At 35.7% G+C, this 25,595-nt stretch overlaps 1 protein-coding gene across 1 annotated transcript; it reads right to left on the bottom strand.

Annotated features, from left to right (window-relative positions):
* Positions 1-8,992: 8,992 nt before the first annotated feature.
* Positions 8,993-22,149, bottom strand: LOC122397163 (vesicular glutamate transporter 1). The gene is made up of 9 exons (XM_043396109.1): positions 22,054-22,149; positions 18,251-18,383; positions 17,381-17,601; positions 14,887-15,203; positions 14,651-14,825; positions 13,693-13,985; positions 13,081-13,461; positions 12,653-12,862; positions 8,993-10,338 (listed from the first exon to the last, which is right to left on the bottom strand). Exons 2-9 carry the CDS (start codon positions 18,322-18,324, stop codon positions 10,099-10,101), a joined length of 1,911 nt encoding a protein of 636 aa, XP_043252044.1. The 5' UTR covers positions 18,325-18,383; positions 22,054-22,149; the 3' UTR covers positions 8,993-10,098.
* Between the last annotated feature and the right edge of the window lie 3,446 nt (positions 22,150-25,595).

Raw genomic sequence — 25,595 nt, 5'->3', positions numbered from 1 at the left:
ACGCTACTGTTGACTATTTTAAGTTAATCGTACTTAGATTAAAAACACTTATTTCGCTTCGTTTATTAATGAATTTTTCAATCTTCAGCCAAAATGTCGTTCGCGTGAATATCAAGAACTTGATCTTAAACGCTTAAAGAAATAATAATTTTATTCGAACGACAGTAATTTGTTTTAACTATTTAAATAAAATTATCAACAGTCCTCAGAAGCGTGAAACCGGGAATGCCATACGCTCGAACGTATTTTAATTCGCCGCGTCGTTTCCATAATAATTTTTCTCGAAAAGTGTCGTTCGCTCGAAAGTGACAAAATCCACGAAAGTATCACGGTGAAATCGATTTCGCATAATGTATACATGTATTATATCTCTGAAACATTTCTACTTTATTGTCCTTAAAATGTATTACTTTCATTTTGCTTGCGAGCATCTCCCTTTATTGTCGATATTAATAATTGATATCATCTCGCAAAACAAGATCGATAGAACGACGTAGACCGACATTATCTTAATTATGTACTTGAGAAACGTACGCGTAACTATCTACTACCGACACACGTATATGTATACAGTACATGTAACGCGTTACACGTGATATATACACACACGAACGTAAGTAAGCGTGTGCAAAGAGGAGCAAAAATACTATCGTAAGGCGCGTGTTTTTCGATTGGTGGGATGGCACAGGTGACAGCCAATCACGTTGCGTTACTAGTATCGTTCCATCAATCGAAAGATTCGCGACACGCATGCGCTGTACAGTTTATTCGAATAATAAATCATCGATAAGACCAACGCATAACAAAATTTATTTTATTGTAAGATACTTTATTCTGCGATTCAAATTTTTATTTTTATTTAACGAGTAACGGATAAACGGATCTTTCGTGTTTTATTCGTTGCTTGAAATTTGTTCAACATTCGACGACAGCTTCTTTGCTCTCCGATGCACGCGTGTCATATATTTATACATATAGAATTTATTCGTTCGAGCGACAGTTAATTATTTCCACCCTCCATTTTGAATATACGATACAATATATCTGTGTCGCAAAGCATGTTTAGCGCAATGTTCTTGTATAATCTTTTCTACGCCCTTAATCGTATTCCAAGAAAATAATTAGGTAATTCGAAAATTTTAATCTGCGACCCCCGATGTTGGATACTTTCGTTACAGATATTTGAATTCTTTTATGACAAGAGACGAAACGTGTAAATGTTACGTTCTTAGAATAATTTTAATTACTTTCTTCATCCATACTCGCAGCTTTTCGTTTAAAAATTTTACTATGTTACGCGATGTAAGAATTCACCAAATAAACGTGAATCGTTCGAAACAACAATTTCTAACGATAATTTTTACATATTAATTTAACGACAGATACAACAATATTACATATAACCGATGAAGTACGATTTCTAAATATTGTATAATACTAACGTAATATACTCTTCTGGCGATAACGCTAAATGTTAGAACGAAGATAATAATTCTCAACAATTAAAAAGGAATCTAATCTATACTTATTAAAATCATGATAAAATTTACAAATTTAAAAATTTTAAAATATCTATACGTTAACCGACCATCGTTTATATTTCTTGACTATATTAACACATTGCAGACTGAAGACTTTAACTCGGTTGTATCAGATACAAAGTTATTGATTAACAACGGCGAATACGAAAGGAGTACTCCCCCTCCCATTGACCAAAACAATCTATTGTTTCAATTTTAATCGCTTCGAGCGATTTCTTTATTCGTTGATAAATTAGCTAATCACGAAACTTTTGACAAACGTTGCAAAACAACAGTGGAGGAATTTAATTACCTCCAATTAAATTATCAGTTTTAATCTTCCCGGTCCACAGTGTGTTAAACTCGAAAATCTCGTGTGCCCCCATCGACAAGGGGTTAACTTATAGAACTGAATCTAATAATTCATTTCGAATCGGTTTATATTGCTGAGCAACCTTTACAACCACTCTTCACGTCAACATTCGTTATGCATTTACTTTTTAATGCATAGATTTCGACAAAAAATAAGTAATCCTACTCTCTGATAAATGCAACATTCTATTTCTCCGCTATTCAGTATTCAATATCATGTAAATAATGTACACAAGGCGTGCCACCACACTGATTTCAAAGAATCATTTTGTTTGGATCTACGTAACTTAGCTCGACAAATCTTTCTACTGCTAAAAAACACCAGCTTGTTTTTCAATATTTTTCGAACGTTTTGCACAATATTCCCGCAAACATTGGCGAATTTTATTTATTTGCGTGCATGTTACGTAAATGTTAGATTATCGTTTAACCCTCGATCATTTTTTATCCATTTCTCATATGTCATTAGTTTGCTATCAAATGTAACAAATTCGTTTCATGTCCAAATAATTAATAAAGAATAATTATTGTTATTTTTCGTAACTGATCGAGGTTCAATAAAGAAAACTGTGTTTCGATTAGCAAATTTTGAACGAAATTTAAGTGTTCAAATATTATTAGACCTCCATTTTACTAGTCGTCCCTGATTTCTGTTACGTGAAACGATGGCAAACCCTGTGCACGCGAATCTGTAGTTTTATATGTATACGTAAAGCTAATCGTTATTAAAGCGATACAGGGTGCACCGGAAAAAGTGAACGCGACAATACACGGATATCCGGTATTTTTATAAGTTGCCGCGAAATATGCAGTAGACTCCATCATATGGGAGTTATCCTCGCAACGTAACTCTGCAAGAGTTCGCGTGAATGCATCAGCATGCGTTCGGATACCACCCGTATCTCGTTCTTTATTGTCATAAATTATTATCGGAGCTATATATTCATATAAATATATCAGTATTATTGTTCGAACAGCATTGGAACTTATCCTAAGTATTTCTCTGTAGTGATTACAGTGAATGTATACCTCGAGTTCAACCCCCCATCCCCTCTCCTAATTTAACAATGGATAAACATGGATAAGGTTAGGCCAGTCACTACCTCGATAAAACTCAATGCAATGGCGAATGTAATAAGTTTTAGCAGAGCCACGATTTTAAAGAAAAATTGCCAATCGGATATTTGCCAGCAGAGCAGAGCCACCAGATATCTCCTTTACCCGTCTTTAACATTACCATTGTACTATTATTTTAATTAATCTCAATGCCCCGATACTTTGTTAGTTTAACATTATACTATTCGAACACCTTCCAATATTTCGTAACTTTGGTAATTTCTGGCTTCAAAATTTTTAAAGCATTTATTTAATAACGTATCACCGTGTCAGGAATTTCGATAGTTCAATATTTGTTGAAATGCCCATTCGTTTTAGCATAGACCTCTAAATTTATGAAAAAGCCAACACACCCTCCAAAGCATTTGCCTCCGTGACCAACGAAATTCTCAACAACTACCACGATTAAACAAACCCTAACTGTAGCGGAAGAAGAAGCTTATCGAAAGATCCGCCAACAATATTCTACCAATGAAACCATCCTCCAAATCCTAGAAACTCGATAGCCCAAAAGGGGAAAAAAGGTAACCGGAAAACGAAAAAGCTACAAACCTCCACTACGAAGAATGGAAACGACTCTTCTTATATTAGAAAAAAACAACTATAAATCCCTGAAAACTACTAAGGGTTCAAGCAGCAATAATTAGACTCACAATGGAGCACATACCTCTTTGTGAAACTTTTCGTTTCGCTGTTTGCAAATGTCTGCTTTCTTCTAAATAAGTTTACCTCGCGTTTTATTCGATACTCTGTCTTCGAACGCGTATTAATTCGAGAAATAGTCACTCGAGAGAGACATCTTTCGGCTCCGCTCCGCCGTTAACGCGAATAAAATTTTTGTAAACGTGTTCCACGTGTTCCACGTGAAACGTTTGCCCGATACAGACCGGATACGCCACTTTCTTCCGTTAACGTAACGACGTTGGTCGTTCCGCTCGGTATTCCAGTGACAAATCTGTTATGGCGGATAACAGACATCGCGTGCAACGATCGTACTCCGTTGGTACACGTGTCGTTAGGATTTCCGGCTTTCCATCGAACGAAAGCAACACGGAAAGAAGACGGTGCCACGAAAACGCCGACGTGTTTCGAAACACGTTTGTTATTATTGTCCGTATTACCGTTACCGATTACAGTGATTATTGTCAAACTAGCGATCGTGACTCCATTATATTATCCGTCGGCATTGTCGGCAACATTACGACAGCAAAAAACTATTAGAAAAACGTAACGGTTCCAACGTTACACGCGCAGTTTACGTTTTAAGCTCCATTTTTTTTTTTTAAATACTCGTTTCTCGTATAAAAATAAATCTGTGCGTTATCCAGTTTTGTAAAAGAGTTTGCAGAACACTGGAAACAAAACGATCGATTTGTTCGAATTTTATAAAAAAAATGGAAAAGAAAATGACACTCGTATAAAATATTTTGACTTGAATGAAAAAAATTGCAAAATAACGAAACTGATTAGTTCAAGAATCGTTGTGAGAGACTAAATAATATACAATTCTGGCTTGCTCCGTGGCGTAGGAACGTTGAAGCGTTATTACGTTTCTACGTTTAGGGATTTCGTCAAATTATAGCCTGGAATGGTTTCTTAAGTTATAATCTATCGTTGTGTAAATCAATCGAAAATATCGTTGCGTCGTGAACGTTCGACGAAATAAGCTTGCGCCATTGACCGTTAACTCCTCGTTTCGCATAACTGCAGACCCAAAGTGTATAAATTCATCGTACGAAGCTTTTTCCTTGTTTCCATTTCTTTTTTTTTATCAAAATATTTTTAATCACTCTCGACAATGTAATACAATAATAAGACCGTTATTGTATCGTCCCTTTCGAAATAAATAAATACGTACTCTTACATTCGTGTTAATTCAGCATATATTATATTTTTTTTTATTAATGTAACGCTTCTTAATAGATTATTTAAAAAATTCAAGTGCTTACTTTCCTTCGGAAATTCTTTCTTTTTATTATTGTCTTCGGTAAGATTATATTCGTGCTTTTTATATATTCTCACGGATGAAAGAAAAAAAACGAAGAGTTAACGCGTTCCTTTAAACGAGTTTTAACAACGTATCGCGTATAAATACTACAGGATTTGTTGCTTCATTGTAACACGTGCATGGGATTACAAGATATTATTGTCGGCACTGTGAATCGTCCAAAAAATAAATATTTCGAAAGCGCGTCGTTAAATCCTAGCGACTAATAACACACGCCTAAGCATTTCGTTTATCGCGACTACACTCGATTATCGATCGCCGTGTACCTTGCCCTTAACGATATATACATACATACATATATATGCGTATATATCATAAGTAATAATACAGTAATGTAATGTGTCATATACAGGGTGGGTCGTGAATCCTGTTACTAACGGAATAAAATAACTGAGAATTGCAAAATATAATTTCTTCATACTTTCTATGCAATTAAAATGACAGAATTTTTAGATATTTTTAAAAATGTCCATGACAACATTGTCAACTAACTTTCTAAACATGTTGAATTCCATTAAGAAACAAACTTCATTTCCTAACATAATTTTTCAATATTAATATCGTATCAAGAAATATCTGCAAATGCATTTTGTATAACAGATAAAAATATGGACAAACTCTTACGCGAAAGAATTAAATATAAAACGTACGATTCCTTTCGAGCTTTGTTTTATCGACTAGAATGAATGAAAATCAACATTTAGATAATATCGTATCAAGAAATATCTGCAAATGCTTTTCGTATAACAGATAAAAATATGAATAAACTCTTACGCGAAAGAATTAAATATAAAACGTACGATTCCTTACGAACTTTGTTTTATCGACTAGAATGAATGAAAATCAACATTTAGATAATATCGTATCAAGAAATATCTGCAAATTCTTTTCGTATAACAGATAAAAATATGGACAAACTCTTACGCGAAAGAATTAAATATAAAACGTACGATTCCTTTCGAGCTTTGTTTTATCGACTAGAATGAATGAAAATCAACATTTTAGACATTTGTACCCTAGATTTCTGTGGGAAAAAAAAATATTTTACATTTTCAATTGCGTATTAATTCAAGATTATTTCTCTACGAGTAATCTCTTTCCAAACATATTAAACCCGACCCTGTATATGCACAACATATAATACTTTGTATACTAACCCCTTTGTATGTATTATAATATTCGTTAAGTTTACCAATTGATATTACATTATATTATTTACACACCGTTGAAGAATATCAGGATTCGTATCGTTACTTTTCCATTAATATCTCTTCGCGTGCTTGTCTCCAAAGTCCCCCCACCCCTCCCCCAAAAAAAAGAAACTACGATTACGGACGTGAACGTTAAAAACGAAATTAAACGAACACGATTCAGCGAGATAAAGGATTGGAATAATCGCTAAGGGATTAATACGATGTCGCGAAATGGCGTTTACGTAACATGGGCTCAATGCGTACGTATATATGCGTATGTGTATATGTATATTAGTTACACCCACGACACGGCAGATAAAACGCGTGTAACATCTAATTTCCCTCGTCGTTCAGCACGTAGAATTATATACCCGGCCACATATATATGATCATATATATGATCATACATTTATACACGTATCTGATATTACGAATTTTATAAGTTTTAAAAAGTTTCGCGTCAATTGACTAATCTCGTGGATATTCGGGCAACGAAACGAAAGGGCTGCTCGAATAATGGTACATACACAGTGCTCCACGTAACTTTACGATCCGACGTTAGATGTACACAGTGAACCCGCGATCGATCGTTTCTGAGATTGCTATTCTCCCCAGTTTACTGTTCCCTCCGTGATATCGTACAGAGTTTCGCTAGAACCCGTCACGCTGACCAACCGTACGGAACACGCCTGCTATTAATAATGCAAATATAACTCCTCCCGTCCTATATCCGAGCGATATACTTTCATCGCTAGCGAATCGGTACACTTTGATATATAATGGAATTAGATAATGTAATATATAATATCTTTTATACGTATCGTCTTCGTTTAATACATTCCTTTTAACTGTATTTAATGGTAATGGTTATGCAATCTTCCATTTATTCAATGTCGACTGTACAAACGAACGATCGACGTTCAACTGTATACGTACTAAATGTATGTGTACCTTCCAAACCGTACGAATATATGTATATATACATCTATATTGTTTTACGATTCGCCCGCGAAACAATGCAATGAATTGGACACCTTGTTATCCTCGTTCTCTATATACCACGTGCCTCACATATCGGTGATCCGACCGAATATCACCAGCAGCATTTCGTATATAGTAACGAAATATATAAGTTTGTACGTGTATGTGTGTCTGTGTATATGTCCGTGTACGGATACATGTATAATATTACGAAGTACAAACATCTAGGACAATGTATATAACGCGATGTACTCCTAATTCGCGAACTTACGTTCGAACTTTCATGTGTATATACTTTCATCAAATACGTACAGTAGAACTCGATGTATCCGAACCGTGGGCGCCATTCTCCTAACGATACCAGGATCTCGATAAATTTTATCTGCGATTAATATATCGATATTGACATGAACGTTCTTCTACCTGGATTTTCGAGCCACGATAATCCAAACTGTTTGAACCTCCTCAGACATGCCGTGTGCGTATGTGCGATACAATTCGTTGAAAAAGTATACCGTATTCGACGATGTATCGTTTCGAATAAAAAAAAAAATAATTTACTCTTTGCAGCACCAATTAATGATTCTTAATTGAAATTCCCCATTAATTTATGTTTGGAGATAGAAATAAGTGTTCTTCTTCCTCAAGACTGTTTAAATTCTTGCGCCACAAAGAGCGAAGAAATATATTATTTTTTTTGTTATTGAAATATGTTTTTTCTATCAAAATGCTGCTCGATTATACTTCTCTGTAGTTCAAGCATCGAGACGAGTTAAAATAGCGTAAAAGCAATAGTAGTAATCCTAGAATTGTGAAAAGATTCGAGGAAAGCTACAACACTAGAATATTTCGAACCATCAAATTCTTTCGAATCGTATAATCCGAATAATTCGATTTTTTCACTTCGACGACGTTTCAAGCAGCTTGAATATTTTTAGTAGCACGAACGAATTGAAATATATTTATTCTTATGTCTACATTCCCTTTATATAAGGAGAAATTCCCGTAAATTGAATAATTTGAACAAAATAACTCGACTCTGGTGCGAATCCCAGTCAGAGAAGTAACATGTGCAGCCATTGAAATTTTATGAGAAATAAAGAAAAAAGAAAACAAAGTATTTCGTGGCAATGGAAACAAAATTTCAAATCGAATCTTATGATATACGAAGAGAAATCGTCGTCTGAAGAGGTTGTGCGAATAGAAGTTTCATCGAAGAGATCAGGTCCCAACAAATAGAGCTCTACGGTACTTTACGTCTTATCATACTAATACTTTCATCTTGTTATCACTTTCTTACGAATACTTTCATACGTTTTCTGAATTTTGTTAAGGTCCGTGTGCTTGCGATTACATTTAAACTCGAAAGGCTTAAACAACGATCTTCGTCTACGACTCGTCACCGGATGAACGTTCTAACGTGTTTTCTCTTATCCCAACGTTCCACGGGACAGCGTTTCCCGATCGTCAGATCACTAAACGGAACTCGCCGGTCCCGTGGTTAAAATATTGACGTATCGATAATTAATTCGTTCTAGTCGCCGTGCGTTCGTTCGTCGTCGAGTAACCGGTTGTACTATTTCAAAATTCGCGCCATTCGAACGACGCGCGCGCACGTTCCTTCGTCAACGATCGATGACCGGCATTAAGTGTTCAATGTTAGTTTTGTCTTTTTCTTTCTTTTTATTGCTATGTTTCTAGTGCTCTGTATCGTTGAGTTGTGCCATTAGCGTAAAAAGAAGAAAGTAACGATATAGAAATACCTAAAAGTTTCAGCGATCGTGCCGAACTGATCCCCGCCATTCTGCAAAACCTTCCCGTTATTGTCTTCGAGTAATTATTGTCTGCGAAGGTTTGGCTGCTTTGTTATTGTCTGCTTACAGTTTTATTTAAGAATGTTTTATTTAAGTTTTCTATTTGCACGATAGAAATCCGCGAACGAATAATGAAGGTGTTTTTCCATTTCTATGCACACTTTTCTGAAAGGATATGTTTCAGATCCGTTTCGATTCGTTTAAACCAGGGATGATTAACTTCTCCGCCACAAGAGTTCTCCCACCATCATCAGAAAAGTAGAAGAACGTGCCACGATTGGCTACCCCAGTTCGCCATCCCCAATTTAAACCGATAAGTAAGGTAGAAAATATTTACTTTCGTTCTCGTCTACGTGAATATCTTGTTGCATAAAGCTTTGGTATTTTGTGTTTTACTTCGTTTCGTTTACCACTGTTATTTTTATCTTTGCTAGAAACCTCTTTACGAAAAATGATTTCGACGAAAGAACTTTCCCGTGGTTTCCTAGCGCGTCGATTTACAGCACTATGCCCTGCACTCTTAGGTATTGTAATGGAAACAAAATTTCATCCCTTGCAGTCTAATTGAAAATACAAAGCCTGACATTAGGCGCCTCGATAATGTAAAAGATCCCGAATCATCGAAAACTTATTCGTTACCTTTCCCATCTCCCTCTATTACTTCATTCCTCAGAAAAATCATTCTCGAATTGCCATTGCGCGGTTTCTTCGTGGCATCCTTTCGCTGAGATGTAAAAATCCTCGTAATTAAATTCCATATAAATTTTGTTTAAGACACAGTTGTACTATTTTCATTCCCAAAAAGGGGATTTAAATATCCAATAATTCTCCGCGCGAGAAATTATTAATTTCTCACGTTCATCGGTCACGACGTTGTTTACGTTTAAATCGGAACATAAATTGACTAATGGAGGACCTGGTCGATCGAAACGACCATTAACAAACAACGAGAGCACGGTCGGAATTAATTCCGACAAGCTCCTAGACTCGAATCGAAGTATCAGAAGCAGCTACAAAATGAACGCGAAACGATCCATCACCTTAAGAAAATGATTTCCTTACGCGTGGTCTCGATCATTCGGATATTGACAAATTTAGTTCCACTGTTGATTCTGCGTCACGTCGTGCGTGTGATCGTCCGTCACTGGCGGTTGTACCAGCGATGCGTGTACATCGGTAGCGAAAGGATTCGTCGAATGGAAAGGGTTGCTATTCGTTTCCGTCGATCCGTAGCTTATTGCGGGTTTATCCTGTTGGGCGTATGCACTGTCAGTGGGCAGTTGCTCGTAATTGTCCCAATCGTCGTTTGCACTTCCGCCCATGGATGGTTGTTTCTGGAAGAAAAACAAAATTACTCTCCTCGCGTGAATATTTATAATTCCATAAGATTGTTTTTAAGAGAATACACTGTCGTTTTTGTCTCATTTAACTTCATTGAAATGGTGTTAGTTTTGTTAAATAGGGGCTAACTAAAGTAGGGGGTAATTTGTTTCTGCAAGAAGAAAAAAATTACTCTCACGTGAATATTTATAATCCCATATGATTATTTTTAAGAGGATACACTATCCTATAAATTTAAACATTTCTTTGTGTCTTATAATATCCATCGAAATTGCTCCATCGTTTTTGTCTAATTTAGCTTCATTGAAATCGTGTTAGTCTTGGGGCTAACAATTGACGCTAACAATTGGGGCTAACAATTGGGGCTAACAATTGGGGCTGACATTTGAGACTAACAGTTGAGGACGTTTTAGTCTTATTGGGGCTAGTTGGGGCTAACAGACTATCGAAGCAAACGAAATTTCGCAAAATAGTCGCTGTAATATTTCAATAAACAGTCGAGAAACACGTATTAAAAATACTTTAAATTTACACACATTCAATTTCCAAGCTACTCGTGTTTTAACCATAATTGAGGCACCGTTAGAAGCGGCAAATCTTTCCCTTTAAAATGGATATTGTTTTATGTTGATACGACTTTCCCTTTTTTGGAGATATCGTCGTGTAAAGGAAGACGTAATATTTTTTAATTCCACTGTCTCTGTCTTCGTCTTGCGCGTCGGATGACTCTCTGGCTCGCGCGTCGTGCTGACCTAGCCCAACCGCGTGAACTGCGCGGTGGTCAGTGCGCGTAGTGTGTATCCACGGATTTACTATTACTACGAGTGCGTACGCACTTCCTCGAATTAAAGAGGGTCGTAGTATTTCGAGAAATACCGTCCAGCATCCCGTGTTTATTAATGAAACGCTTTAATATCTGCGAAACTAACCAGTGTATCAACTTGAAACAAAGTTAGTTATATTTACAGAACTAATTGCACTGTCGATTTTAAACAAAATTCATTTTCAGGGGTGCTTCGACTTCTATCCGACGGATATATCGACCATTAAAATTTATGTGGTTTTCCACGTTTATTTTGAAATCTACTTTGACGATGTGTACCTAAATACGTTTGGGCAATTACTATTGATTATTGTGAGCGTTAATTGCTTCGTGAAGAGGAACATTCTCTTAAATTTTAATGGGAGATTCTAGAGGCCAAAATAAGACGAAAATCAAGAATACCAATTTGTTGATTGAGGCTTCGTTAAATAGTTATCAACAAAATTATTCATAAAAATTGTCCATCTACACGAATTTTTTTCTCGAAAGTGCCTAGGATTTCGGGATTGTGTCTATTCACAAAAAATGATTGTAATTAACCCCCTCGACCGAAAATAATTTTCCCAGAACGATTTGAAATTTTTTAATTTCGTCGAAATATTTGTCCACCTCCCTGAATTTTTTTCTCGAAAGTACGAAGGATTTCGGAGGTATGTGTACTCACCAAAAATGATTGCAATGGACCCTCGCAACCGAAAATAATTTTTTCAGAACGATTTGAAATTTTTTTTTCGCAGAAAAAACATCTGCACCCTGTCGACATTTCTTAAAAATTCGTTTTTACAGAACGCTTTACAGACGCTTTACAGAAAAGTTGTTTAATACTTTCTTGTAGGTATCCATAAGCTCTACTTTGACACTAAATTTCAATGAGATCCATTGACTATTGTAGGAGTTATGGCCGTTTGAAAATTGGACTATTTTTATGGGGTTTTTCTAACTTTACGGGGTCAAGGAACAACTTTCCGAATATTCTTGGAATCCCTACATATTCTCCACTAAAATACGCGTTGTTTGCCGTTTTAAACATTAAAGTCCTCCAATCCGTTCAGAAGTTATGACGTTTTAAACATACGCATGAAATTTCAGTGAAACATATCAATGTATGGTCAGACATGAAATTTTCGGTAATGAATTTTTCTCTCGAGACTGAGTAGGATTTCGGTGGTATGTATATTCACCAAAAATGTTTGTAATGTTCCACTACAACCAAAAATAATTTTTTCAGAATGATTTGAAATTTTTTAATTGAATTGTTTATTTACTTTTTGACGATTTTCGTCTTATTTTGGTCTCTAGAATCTCCCATTAAAATGTTTCCCAGGTGTGACCGAACACCCTGTAAAATATTTGGTTCGAAAAAATGAATTTTGAAATTAAATGATCTTATTACAAATTGTCAGTAAAATAAACACACAACGAACGAATTTATGTCATTTTTACGCGAATGGTAGAAGAGTATCGGTAAATAAAAAAGTACTTACGATGAATTTAGACTGCATAGTCATTGGCGGTGGCGGGACCGGTGGTTTCGTTTGCCCAAATTCGTCCATAGCGTTCCAACTCTTTTCCTCTTCCGCGGAAGGATCAGCCCACGGTTGCAGTTCCCCGGAACAAAAGATTCCGTAGAATGTTACACCGAAAATATGCACACACGCCGCTATGATGAAGACGTTCTTCCAACTCTGAATATCCTGCAACACACACAAACGAAATAAAAATAACATTAATTTTACTCATAATTTAAAAACCACTATAAATACATATTTTGTGTATCATAGAAAGTTGTCCAAAGTTCAAACAGTTAAAACAATTGTCTTCCATTTTTCTTGATACAATAAAGACATATTACTATCGTTATTTTACAAACGAAAATAGACGTTAATGTTGACAAAAAATGTTTTTATAATACCTTCTTTTCTGTGATGTTATCCACGAAGAATGGTACCAGGAGTCCCGCTATTGTACCGATTCCGTTCGACATTCCCATCAAAATACTGGCGTATCTGGGCGCGATATCCAAGTGGTTGACGTTGAAGCCCGAAATGGCGAATCCACTGCAAGCCACGCCAATCGCAAGGGCAACGGTAGCCGCTGTACCATTTCTGTGCATCGTTGCGTTCGCCACCACCAAGAAGAAGAGCGCCTCCATCCCGAAACCACCGCAATTGAACAGTTTCCTAACGTTGGTTGTTGATAATATTCCACGTTTACGGAGGTAATCGGCGAGCAATCCTCCGCAAGGCACGATCGTCGTCATCAGCAAGTGCGGAAGCGAGCCAATAACACCGGTCTATAAAAAGAGTTTTCAAAAATTTGGTGTGTTTTCTATTTTCAATTGTGAATACGATGATTGCAAACACAATCGTGATTTAAATGATACTATGTTTCGTGTACATATAATATCAACGAATTTACATAAGAATGAAACAATGAACACCAGATTATCTTTCGATAAACCTGAAATCGAGTGACGAGTTGTAAGAAAGTGATCGTTATTGTGTTGAGCAGGAGATGAACTTACTTCGACCAGAGGCATACCAAAGGACTCGTGCATAAATCGCGCCTGATACAGCACCAGCAGATAGAAGTTCCAAGATCTGCAGAAGTTGGCGACGATGATGGCGTGCACCGGCATAGACGTCAGGAACTTCCGCCATGGCGTCGTGGCAAACGTTGGCACAGGCAATTGCGCCTGTTTATGGCCGAGAGAATCTTCGATGTAGCGAAGCTCGCGCGTCGAGATGCAAGGGTGTTTGGACGGCTTCTCGAAGGCTAGCCATAGCCAGAAACAGTACCAGATTAATCCGCATATGCCTGAAATTTTCAATCAAACTCATTAATACTGTGTGTTAGAAATTCTAAACGAAATTTTAAAAACGGTCATTTGACTTTTGTTCATTTTCATTTTAACGTATGAACTCTCAAAACTATTAAAAATACATGAAATAAATTTTTTCTTTTTTATGTGCCTACGTAAATTTATGTTATGAAACAATATTTCTGGTATTTGTATGATTTTGTATCTCATAACATTATTAATAATCTGTCAGGTAAAACCAACTACACCGTACTTATTGTATCTTGTATAACTATTGGAGTAAAAAAGTATTTCAATTTCTAATTTTAAATTTTGAGAATTATTACGAATGTAATGTATCAGGCCATATCATAAACCACTCATATGTATTTATGGTATTTGAATGAATATTTTTATATTTTATCGTAAACTTATTCTATACTTAACCTACATTAACCAAGTAAACCAAAACCTGTTCGAAATCTTAAAAGCGCAATATACAACATATTGTTGGCAATATCTTAGAATCTAAAAGAAAATATTTCAAGATCATTACCAATAACTGTTAAAATTGAGCTTTTCATATCACAACGAACATATTAATGTAGAAACTTAACTGTGAAAGTGGAGGAAATAATCGAGATGGTAAAATTTCAGTATAATAAAAGGTCATTTATCTTACCGTAGAAATAAAATGACGCCGTCCATCCGAAGCAATGACTCAAATAGCCGGAAAGCGGCATTCCTATGACTACCGCGGCGTAAGAACCGCAAAAAGCCAACGTCGCCAATCGCGATCTTTCCAACGGGGGCGCCCAAAATTTCCAAATACCGTGGCACGCTGGATACGTGACGCCCTGGTAGAAAAGAATATTACTAGTCGCGTCGAGACTTTGGATAAAATGCTCGCCATCTCACCTCCACCAATCCTTTCAACACTTGCACGCACATGTCGGCGATCGGGTCTAGCTTCAGTGCCCCGGGTACCAATAAGTTCAAGACCGAGGATATGGCGATCGCGGCGCCGAATATTCTGTTCGCGGGGTACAGGGATGCTAGAAACCCTCCTGGCACTTGGGTCACCAAGTAGCCCCAAAAGAAAGACGAGTCGAGGGCACTCTCGGTACCGACTGTCCAGTTGAACATAAGAGTGTGGTTGTCGCCCTCGGTACTGTTCTTCATTACTATCTTCGCCATCCCCATGTTACACCTCATACCGAACGAAATTATCAATCCTGAAACGAAACATTATAACGTAAGAAACGTACTAGGCTAACTCTAAAAATCCAGCACTGTATTTGGTCTGGTCTTGTTTTTAGGATATTTTGTACGAACAACTATTAAAACCTGCACAGCTAGGGGGAGTACCCTTTTCTTTTTAGGATATTTTGTACGAACAACTATAAAAACCTGCACAGCTAGGGGGAGTTCCCTTTTGTTTTATTTTGTACGAACAACTATTAAAACCTGCCCAGCTAGGGGGAATTCCCTTTTGTTCTTAGGATATTTTGTACGAACAACTATAAAAACCTGCCCAACCTAATGTTTTTAGGATATTTTGTACGAACAACTATTAAAACCTGCACAGCTAGGGGGAGTTCCCTTTTGTTTTATTTTGTACGAACAACTATTAAAACCTGCCCAACTAGGGGGAATTCCCTTTTGTTCTTAGGATATTTTGTACGAACAACTATAAAAACCTGCCCAACCTAATGTTTTTAGGATATTTTGTACGAACAACTATTAAAACCTGCACAGCTAGGGGGAGTTCCCTTTTGTTTTATTTTGTACGAACAACTATTAAAACCTGCCCAGCTAGGGGGAGTTCCCTTTCGTTTTTAGGATATTTTATACGAACAACTATTAAAACCTGCCCAGCTAGGGGGAGTTCCCTTTTGTTTTTGGGATATTTCATACGAACAGCTATTAAAACCTGCACAGATAGGGGGAGTCCCTTAAAACCGGGCAGTGGCGATATCTTTAGAGTGATATCTTAAATTTCATTCTTCAGGAAGATTCGTTAAGTAATTAGTGTAATGTACCTGTAATAAAATGTAAAAAAAATAGGCTACTACGAACGAAGACAGGATTACTTAAGATCATCAGTTTCTCTCTTTTAGAGTGCTTCATACGTAAATGGAAAAGTCAATGAGCGATATTCTGCCTCGAAATGTACTTCTCTTGAATAAGAACTTCTGTCGTTTAGTTTTAGTATCAATTTCATAAATCTCCGATTTGACTATCTCTGTGCTATAATAAGAAGTATTCGATTTCTTTTACAATAGGGAAATGTCTTTATAACCTTTGTCATATTCCTTTTCCTATACCTCTGCTAGACATTATATTATTTTCACTTTCCAATCTACGAGGAGACATGGTGTTATAATCAAGAAGAATTGGAAAAACAGTTGTTTTAAAACATAAAATTTTAAAGTTTGGATCGAATAAAAAAAATGGAAAATTGTTTTAAAAAGTATTTAAAATTGTATCCTGAGAGACCTATGTCCCACGTTAAGAAACACTGGAATGGAGTAAGATCATTATTGTAATTTATCGTATACTCGTTTTAAATTGTTCCATCCAATGCCTGAACTGTTATCCTATAATTTTGTTACATTTTGTTTATAATTTGCACGCTAATAAACATACAACAAGGCTTGAATTGTTTGCCATTAAAATTTCCTCATTAAAAAATCAGGTTTACAATTCATAATTAAATTATAACTCTCAAAATTTATTGTTTTCGTTATCATGCACTTTAAGGTATTAAAAAGAAAATCACTTTATAAAATTAATCATTTATATATATTAATGAAAGTTTCCTACAAAAACGAATGAAAATTTAATGTTTTCGTTGTCATGCACTTTAAGGAATTAGACAAATTATTTTTAGAAGGCACTAAACATAAACGAGCAAAAAAGATAATCACTTTATAAAAATAATCATTTGTATAGTTCAATGAAAATCGTAACAAAGTAAACAAAATGTACTGAACATGAGTAATGATTATAACTAGACTGCGGATCTTTATGCAAATTCACATTTTGATTAATAGAATTAATGAAATGGGAACTTTGTAGAGGGTTGTCTCAACCCCTAAATATAATAATTCGTATCTTACTTTAAGTATTTCTTATATTTTTGCATATTAAATGCATTCTGTAGTTTTTTTAGGATTAAAATTTCCCATAAATGCATAAACATCCACAGTATAATTATAACAAATAACCCCTCTGGTATATTACACTAAAAATGTGTCCTTTTCCTTTCTTTGGACCAAAATGTTAGAAACTCAGAGTGTTTATTGAATCTAATTGAAAGGTGTAATTATAAATAAAACAAAAAAATAACTCATGAAATAATCATTTTCAGGAAATCCAACTCGATGAAAAAGTGTTGTTTAAACATTACCCATGCAGGCCAACGTTGCCATGGTGTATCTTTTCGATAAACAGGGACATTCTGGCTTGCAGTATGTATCGATGTGACGCAATGGGGGCCTTTCATGTTCCGGGAGTGATTCAAAAGAGCCTTGTCTACTATACGCCCTCTCGCCATCGAACCCCTGATTGTCTTTGCTACCCTCGCGGGGCATCTCGAACTCCTCGTAGCCAGCATTGCTTCTTCTGAATCTAGAGACATACATTTTTCATTAATAAATCAATTATCTCGCCTAAACACGCCGCGAAAAATTCAACTCCCCATTACGACCCCAATAATGAAAGTTAAACCAAAATTTTTACTCTAGCTTTTCTAATACACAAACTAAAAATGAAAATCTTGTAACACCTAAAAACAAGTCATTTTTGCCGACTTCCTTTCATCTGATCTGCAATTTTAAAATAAACGTATGCAAATGTAGCATTTTCAGTTCCATTATTTTAGTAAATTCATAACTTTATAATCTTTGATGAATTGACAAAGCCATACAAAACATCGTGCCTTATTTTTTCTCAGACCAGAATCAAATAACTTTTTTTTGTTATCTTCTCTCTCTATATATGTACATAAACGAATAAGAAGATAGTTTAATCCTAAAAAATACAAATTATTGTTTACGATTTGTTGACCAATGTAATTTTGCATTTTGAAAGTCGAGTACGTCAAAGGTTAAAAGAAAATAAATTTGAAAACTATGTCAAAAATCTCGATACAACGATGTCTTATGGTTCTTTAAAAAAAAATCCTAAATGGCCTTAAAAAATTAACCTCTAGACTGGAATACCCTCTTAAACGATTTTTCGTGTCTCGTTAGTCGTACGAGCATGCGTGAGACATTACCCAGCAAGTTTTTCCGTCGCTTTGGACTTGATGGAATCGAAGGCCACGAGGCCCGCCGCCGCGAATCCGGACATTTTCCAATTATTGGGGTTGCTCTGGGGCCGGAAACGGTCGCGCTGCTAATCGGCAGCCCCTGAAGCAAAAATCAAACATGACGACACGTGGAGAAACGTTCCACCTTCGCTGAAAAATTTTAATAATCGAGTTCCATCGTTCCTCCAAAGCCTAGACAATCACACGCCAACCCAGAGATCGAACGAAACCGTCAAAACATTTTTAAATGCAAATAGTGAAAGATAAGAAACATATTTTTAGAATCCTCCAATCGCAAAACATTGTCCAAATCCTGTTGCTTGGTCAGTTTTCTGTAAAAATAGTAGTTCTGAAATAACAGGAATATTTACTGTTATCTTTTCAGTTCCAACGAAATCACAAAATCAACCGTGTTCGCTGAAACTTTTACTAAATTTTTAATAAATGGAGAACTTTCGTCTCGTCGTGATAGAACACAGAAACTCCTGTATTTCTTTGAAAAAATATAAGTTATTTAACCAAGAAAATTTTCAAGAAAAATGTAATATATTGGCGGTTAATTTCACATAACTATGCAATATTTCCTAGTATGTTTTATAACGTATATTAATTGCTGTACAGAACTGGTTAAAATGAAAATAAAATCTTAGGTTATAAAGGGGTGGATAATGGGCATAAATTTTACTTTTCAAATAGTTCTGAAATCATTGTTACGTACCATTTACGAAAGAGTTAGTAAAAATAGAGTAATCGTTAACAAGAGGGGGATGAATCGATCTAAGCCTGCGAATTTGAGATACGGGAGATTGGATGCTGCCATAATTCACTGTTCGCCTAACCCCCCGGTCTGTTTCTCTCTATTATCGGCGGTCAGACGTTTAAACTTCTCTCTCGTTAGCTGTATTTTCATCATCGAACGACGCTCGCGTTTATATACGAACGTTCGTCCTCTGCATCGAGGCGCGAGGGGATGTCTGGAGTAGGGGTGTTTATTTGGAGTGGCAGTCTCTCCAACCCTAATCCCCGAACTCTCCCGGGAACGTCTTCGGGGGATGGAAAAATGCGAGAAAACGTGCCTCCTGTCCCCTGGTCGTACTTTCTACTTAAGCTTTTCGCCAAAACATCACCCGATATTGCGAGGGTTGCGAACCATAAAACAGTCGATCGCAAAATGTCAAATTTTGAAAGATAAATTCATCGACGAACAGTGAAAAGAGTATTCAAATTGACAAAATTCACGACGAATCTTGTGATTATCTAGAAACAAATAAAATGAACGACGATGGTTCGAACAAGCTAATTAGAGCATATTCTTTATAAATAATATAATAAGAAGGTACCACAGGTTAGATTATCAATATCATTACCGAATCTACAGAGTTAATTTGCAGAAACTTTAAAAAATCTAAAGATACAAAATGTAGTTATTAACACTAGAACAAACCAGTCAAAACGACCCATTCGTAATTTCTAATAAAACTTGTAAAAAATTTACACGACTGAATTTTTGAAAATTTATCGTAATTTTCTATAAGAGAATATATAAACACTTATTTCCATTGCATTATATATTTCTTCGCTTCAGTTTCTTTGGTACAAATAAACATACTATAATTGTCGGTAGTTCTAGTGTTAATAAGCCAAGGATCAAATTAGAGTATTAAATTAAAAAAAAAAACGAAGACTGTTAATAGCAAACGATAATATAATGAAGATAAAGATATATTTATTTTTATATTATTGTTCGAATTAGAATTCTATTTAAATATATATACTCGTAGTTAAAGTAAACGAGAAGAGAAAAAAATAATACGTTAACAAAGGATAGAAGAGATCCTTCTATTTCGTACATTTTACCCTGAACAATGATCAATGACGACAGAACGATTTTCTGCCAAAAAGGAGAAATCATAGTAAAAGCTATAAAGTCAGAAAATACTGATGTCGTGAACTATCCTGCTCGCGAAGAACTCTCCATTCTTCTATCGATTGCTTTTGTATTGAGTTTGTTCCTAACAATGGCCGTGCGCGTTCGATATTATGAAACTGATCGATAGCGAGAGAACAAATTTCTATCGAAAATACCAAAGTGACTTTTGCTATGGAGGACGTGGACAAAGCGGAAATTGTTGGCACACTGGCGAGTCGATCGCAAAGAGACGTATCGCAGGACAATGGCTGTCGGATATTAAAATGGCACGTGACGGACAAAAGACATAAAATGCACAGCACGTGTGTTAACGAATTGGGGTGGGACGACGAAGATAGAAACGAACGATTTTACTTAATGGACTCGTTGCACGTCCTTACGGGGGATGCAGTCTCGTTTTTAACAGCGAATTATGTAACGTGGAACCTTTTCGAATATTACTTTCACCGAAAATTTATTCATTTCCGAACGTTTCACAAATTCACGATTTATACGAAATGCTCAATTTACATTTTCTTATTACGATTTACCTAAAAGATCGCGTCGATTAATTATTCTGGTAAAAATATAACGAATTTTATAATTTTTAAATGCTTAATGAGTTCTTTTTTGTCATCGAAAATTTCAGTTTATTACTTAAACTACCGCAGCATACGATATACTTTTCGAAATAGGGATTGAGAATTTTTCCGCTATATATTATTATAATAACCAGAAATTCGGAATTATAACTTTATAACTATTGGCGACAATTTCATTCAATTTAGAATCGATCTTGTCTAGCAGGCTCTGCCTCGGGCGCGACTAAATATAGCCAGACTGAACATTATTAACATGGTTATTATTAAAATAGAATATGAAAGACCATATTTACAAAATGTAATTCACTCGAGCTAAGAATAATTTTAAATATCGAGAATATAATAAATGCATCGAGCCAGGGAACATTATTTTTATAAATAATTGATTCCAAAATTAAATTTAAAAACGAGCCTTTTAAATAAATAAATAAATTTTAATTGCCGACTACAACGTGAGAAGATCAAAGGACAAGTTATATAACCGATATTTTGAAATTTCTAACGAGAAAATTGATAAGTTACTTCGAATACGTGGACTTCACGCTTTAGAATACGAATTGTAAATGTTAGATTTCACGAATGCAGCGATCATTTTTCGGAAATCCATCAATGAATTTCCTACCCGTAGGATTTTTAAGTATTTATAGATCAGGCGGTATAGTATCGCTATATTTAGAAGCTTTTTGGGGGAAAAATAGGTCCGAATGGAATGAACCCGGATCCCGTCGCCTTCCCCCGGCAGATCAATACGAAAAGTCGCTGGCATTCTTCTGATCTCGGTCATTTTCGAGATCCGGACTCTGAAAGGATCTCTCGTTCCTCCGACTTCAATCCTGTTCCCGAATCGTTCATCGAGTTTGTCACTTTCACGCACAGGCGAGTCGCACGATCGAAATAACGCACCACTGTGGATCGCACTTCGCCCATTCTACGAACAATCACTTCCAACCGTAGAGTCCAACGAGACCGTGGTAATCCTCGGGGAAATTCTATTTAAATCAAACGGGATCCACACTTTTCTTTCACTCCATAGGAATCCCATAGCCGATCGGACGTCGTCGCGAAACGGTCCCCGGATCGTTTCGACGATTACTTTCACACCGTTCCAAGGTTTAAAGCTCTGCTCGTGGGGGATGCGGATCTGCCCGGACCAACCCTTTCGCGGTCCTGGGATACCTTGTGCCGCGAAAAAGGGTCGCGTTCTCGAAAATGTGCAAAGGGCTAAAGCAAAAATAAGTAGAAACAAACGCACCACTCACCAATAATTAAGTCCAGATATGGTTACGAGCGGAGTGGGTAGCGGTAGCGCGCGGGGTACGCGACGGAGAACGTCGTCGACGTCGCCTAACGTCGTCGTCGTCGGCTACCGTGGCGGTGGGGTACCGCGAGCCTCGCTCCCGAACACGGCGTCAGCGCAATCCAACGCCGCGACGCCATTGGCCCGTGCCTCGCGACGCATTGATATCACTGGCCAATCGCGCGCGATTGCAACCCCCTTCGGATCGACCACAGGCGGGGCTTTGTACTCGAATCTAGAATTTTGTAGCAACAAAACGTTAGGCAGGAACAGGAATCGTAACGGTGTTAACGTTAATGTCCATACATCGTCGACGAGGCAACCACCACGGATGGGATATCCCACCCTCTTGAGCTTACTTATGTAAGGGTTGTAATTTCAGACCCGATGCGTGGCACGTTAATCGGTCACTGGCGAACGATCGGGGATGAAATCGGTGAAAAAGTGATACTTTCGTACAGACTGGGTCAAGAATTGAATTTTTAACTGTTCAAATTCTTCACTTATGTTCGACTTTTTTCTGTTTGTTTAGCGGCGTCCATAGGGTGGTTTTTAGTTATACAGTATTATAAATATTGTGTCTCTTTATGAAAAAAATAAATATTGTTTGGGTCTCTTTGATACGGAATTATAATGTATTATAATTCTGAACTTTAGAATACAAACTATAACAAGTCGAAAATTTAAATATGTTGAGTCACAATATTTATAAACTACCGTGAACAAAATTTATTTTAACGTCGTTTTTATTCCATGTATTTGATAAAAAAAAAAGATAAAGAACGAAAGAAAAAATAAAATATGAATATTGATTATGCCAAACCCTAAATTAGGAATTTTAAATTATCTAAAGAAGAGGACATCGATGATTAAAACTGAATATGTACGTAATATAACATGAACATTGTATTTCTTTTATAAAATTATAAAAAAATCGTTTCGAGGATAAAAATCGATAATCGTTCTAATATTTCTGTGAAATATGCATACTGTACGATTTTGCATTACCGCTAATTTGTGAGTTTTACTTGAAGGTTGTAAACGATACTTCCGATGTGCCGTAGATTATATATGAAAATTTAAGCAATTTGAGGTTTTGACCTTAATTTAACATCCTCAAAAATTGATGAAGTAGGTTAAGCCCTCGCGTGTTATTAGTCTTTGCAATAAGGGTAAAACTGACGCGGATAATAATACTTTACCAAACGACGAAGCAAGATAAAAATATTTAAAAAATTATTTATTTAACCTTTTTGCTCGTAATTTTTATTACCATTTCCTTTACCGACTATATTTCATTTTCAGAAGTCAAATAAGTTTTCTGCTTGAAATCAAGAAAAGTAAAATATAAAAAAATGTATTTTTCCAAGCTTTTTGCTTTTAATATTTATTATTTCCTCTCCGAAATTAAAGCATTTTTTTGTCCCAGATAATCAAATTATTTGCCTATTACAAATCTATATAATAAAAATACAAATAACAATACATTGTCATTCAGTTTGTTTTTTGACATAAATTCTATGTTTGCCAATATTATATATGATGTACACGTCGACTGCTATTAACCAATTGCGTTAATTTCTGACGAAAATCTAAATGCAACATCGAAACGTCGAATTGTTTGAATTTTCATTACTTGTTTAAGTGGAAAAACTAACGAAGTTGCTTCGAATAAACGCGTTATCGATCAATGCACAGCAGAGCACCCGATATTACATTATTTTTTACATAAGGAAAGAAAACCATAAACGATAGTTGCATTTTTTTTATTCGCTGCTTGTGTATATTTAATGGATCTGACCATAATCCATAACAGTATAAAGACGATAAACACCGATGGTAAATGTAACTTTGCTCGCACAGGCAACGACAAGTCGCAAACTACACTTTATGGTACTCGTTTAGGTACAGCACCCAACATTAAATTTAATACCTCGTTCGTATAAAAATTTTATTACGCGCAGACGATGCGAGAAAGAAACAATTCGATGGAGAAATTAATAAAGTAGAATTCAATTTTGTTCGAGCATATAAAAACTAGTAATAGCATAATATTTCTAATACATATACTTGGGCAACGCGAACTCGAAATAAAACCATATTTCGTACCTTTCCTTTGGTCAGTAATGGGGTAGTCGAATTTAAGTGTGACGATCGATGAAACTGCATTCAACTGCAGCGGTATTGTTCAACATTTAAAGTTCGAAAGGGCATTCGTTAAATCATAAAAGATTTTTGTACGATAGTAAAAAAATATTAACCATAACGATTTAATAAATAGAAAATACTGCTGTGGATAAAATTATTTTTTTTTTTATAATAATCGTAACGTCGTAAAGTTTGATAATAAACGTGGTGCGAGAGGCACAGGATTGAAAAGAGCGTTCCATTGAAGTAGCTTTAAATAAGAGTTTCTTTATGTGTCTGTTCAGTCGTATAAAATCGAGATGGTGCGCGTGTGTTTGTGAGAATGCACAAGAAAAGGTGTTGTCTGGCTAATTAAGAGTGAATCGAGAAGGAAAACGTTCAAGAAATTGACCGATGGTGCACTCATTTTGTATCGCAAAAGGAAAGAAATTGATATACACAGTGAGTAACTTGTTCACCTTGAATAATTCTTAAAGGGTGTTTCAGGGTGGTTAAACAGGGTGCATTCTACAAAAAAGTGATTTACATCAAATAAAACAAAGATGAACAAAAATAAGAAAAAACATAAACATGTTATTTGGAAAATCATCAAGTACGCGATTGACTCCCCTAATCTGGTTATATCTAACTTTCATCCATTCAGATTGGTCCACGATCATTTGAATATTGGAAAATGTACAGAAAAGCATCGATGACTTTGTTACGTCAAAACCACAATCATTGTTTGATTATTTATAATATTTATAATATTTCGAAGATTAAAAGTTGCATGGTTTTTTTTTAATAAACTACTGGTAAATTTATCTTTCAAAGTTTGTGATAGATTTTCCTCTTTTGTATCATTTTACTATTAATTCTCTTTCTGACTTTTTTCGATTCATTTTGCAAAAAATTCGATTTTAAATAAACTGTGTTACTCTTAGACCAGCAGTGTATGAACTGAGCAATGTTTGTTTACATTCACAGTTAGCTAGAAATATTATTAACAGGACAGTTGTACAGCTCGAATATTTTTGTGACCTACGACATTAAATCTAATAAAATCTTGCTAACTCGGATATATGTTATTTGATTTCAATGAAATTTTTACAAGGAGTAGTTTAAGAAATGTGTTTGATTGAAAAGATTAAGCATTTAATAGAAAAGGTTTCAAAGTTACCGCCAAAAAATTCTTGAGAGTTCCTTTTATTTTCTAGCCATCACAGCGGTGTTCCCCCTTAATTCATTGATTTGTCATGTTTCGGATATTTTTTTCTGACGTTTAAGCTATTTCTTCCGATCGGTGAAACATCGTGGTGATCGGGTTTATTCGGTTATTTATAATGGTCGCGATCGTAAGCTGCGAGAGAATAACTC

Source organism: Colletes gigas, unplaced genomic scaffold (genome assembly GCF_013123115.1).
Source record: "Colletes gigas isolate AHSC1104 unplaced genomic scaffold, ASM1312311v1 Colletes_gigas_Sc00009, whole genome shotgun sequence".
Taxonomy (NCBI): Eukaryota; Metazoa; Arthropoda; class Insecta; order Hymenoptera; family Colletidae; genus Colletes; species Colletes gigas.
Note: the sequence above shows the minus strand (reverse complement) of the source record. Positions and strands in the feature narration are given on the sequence as shown.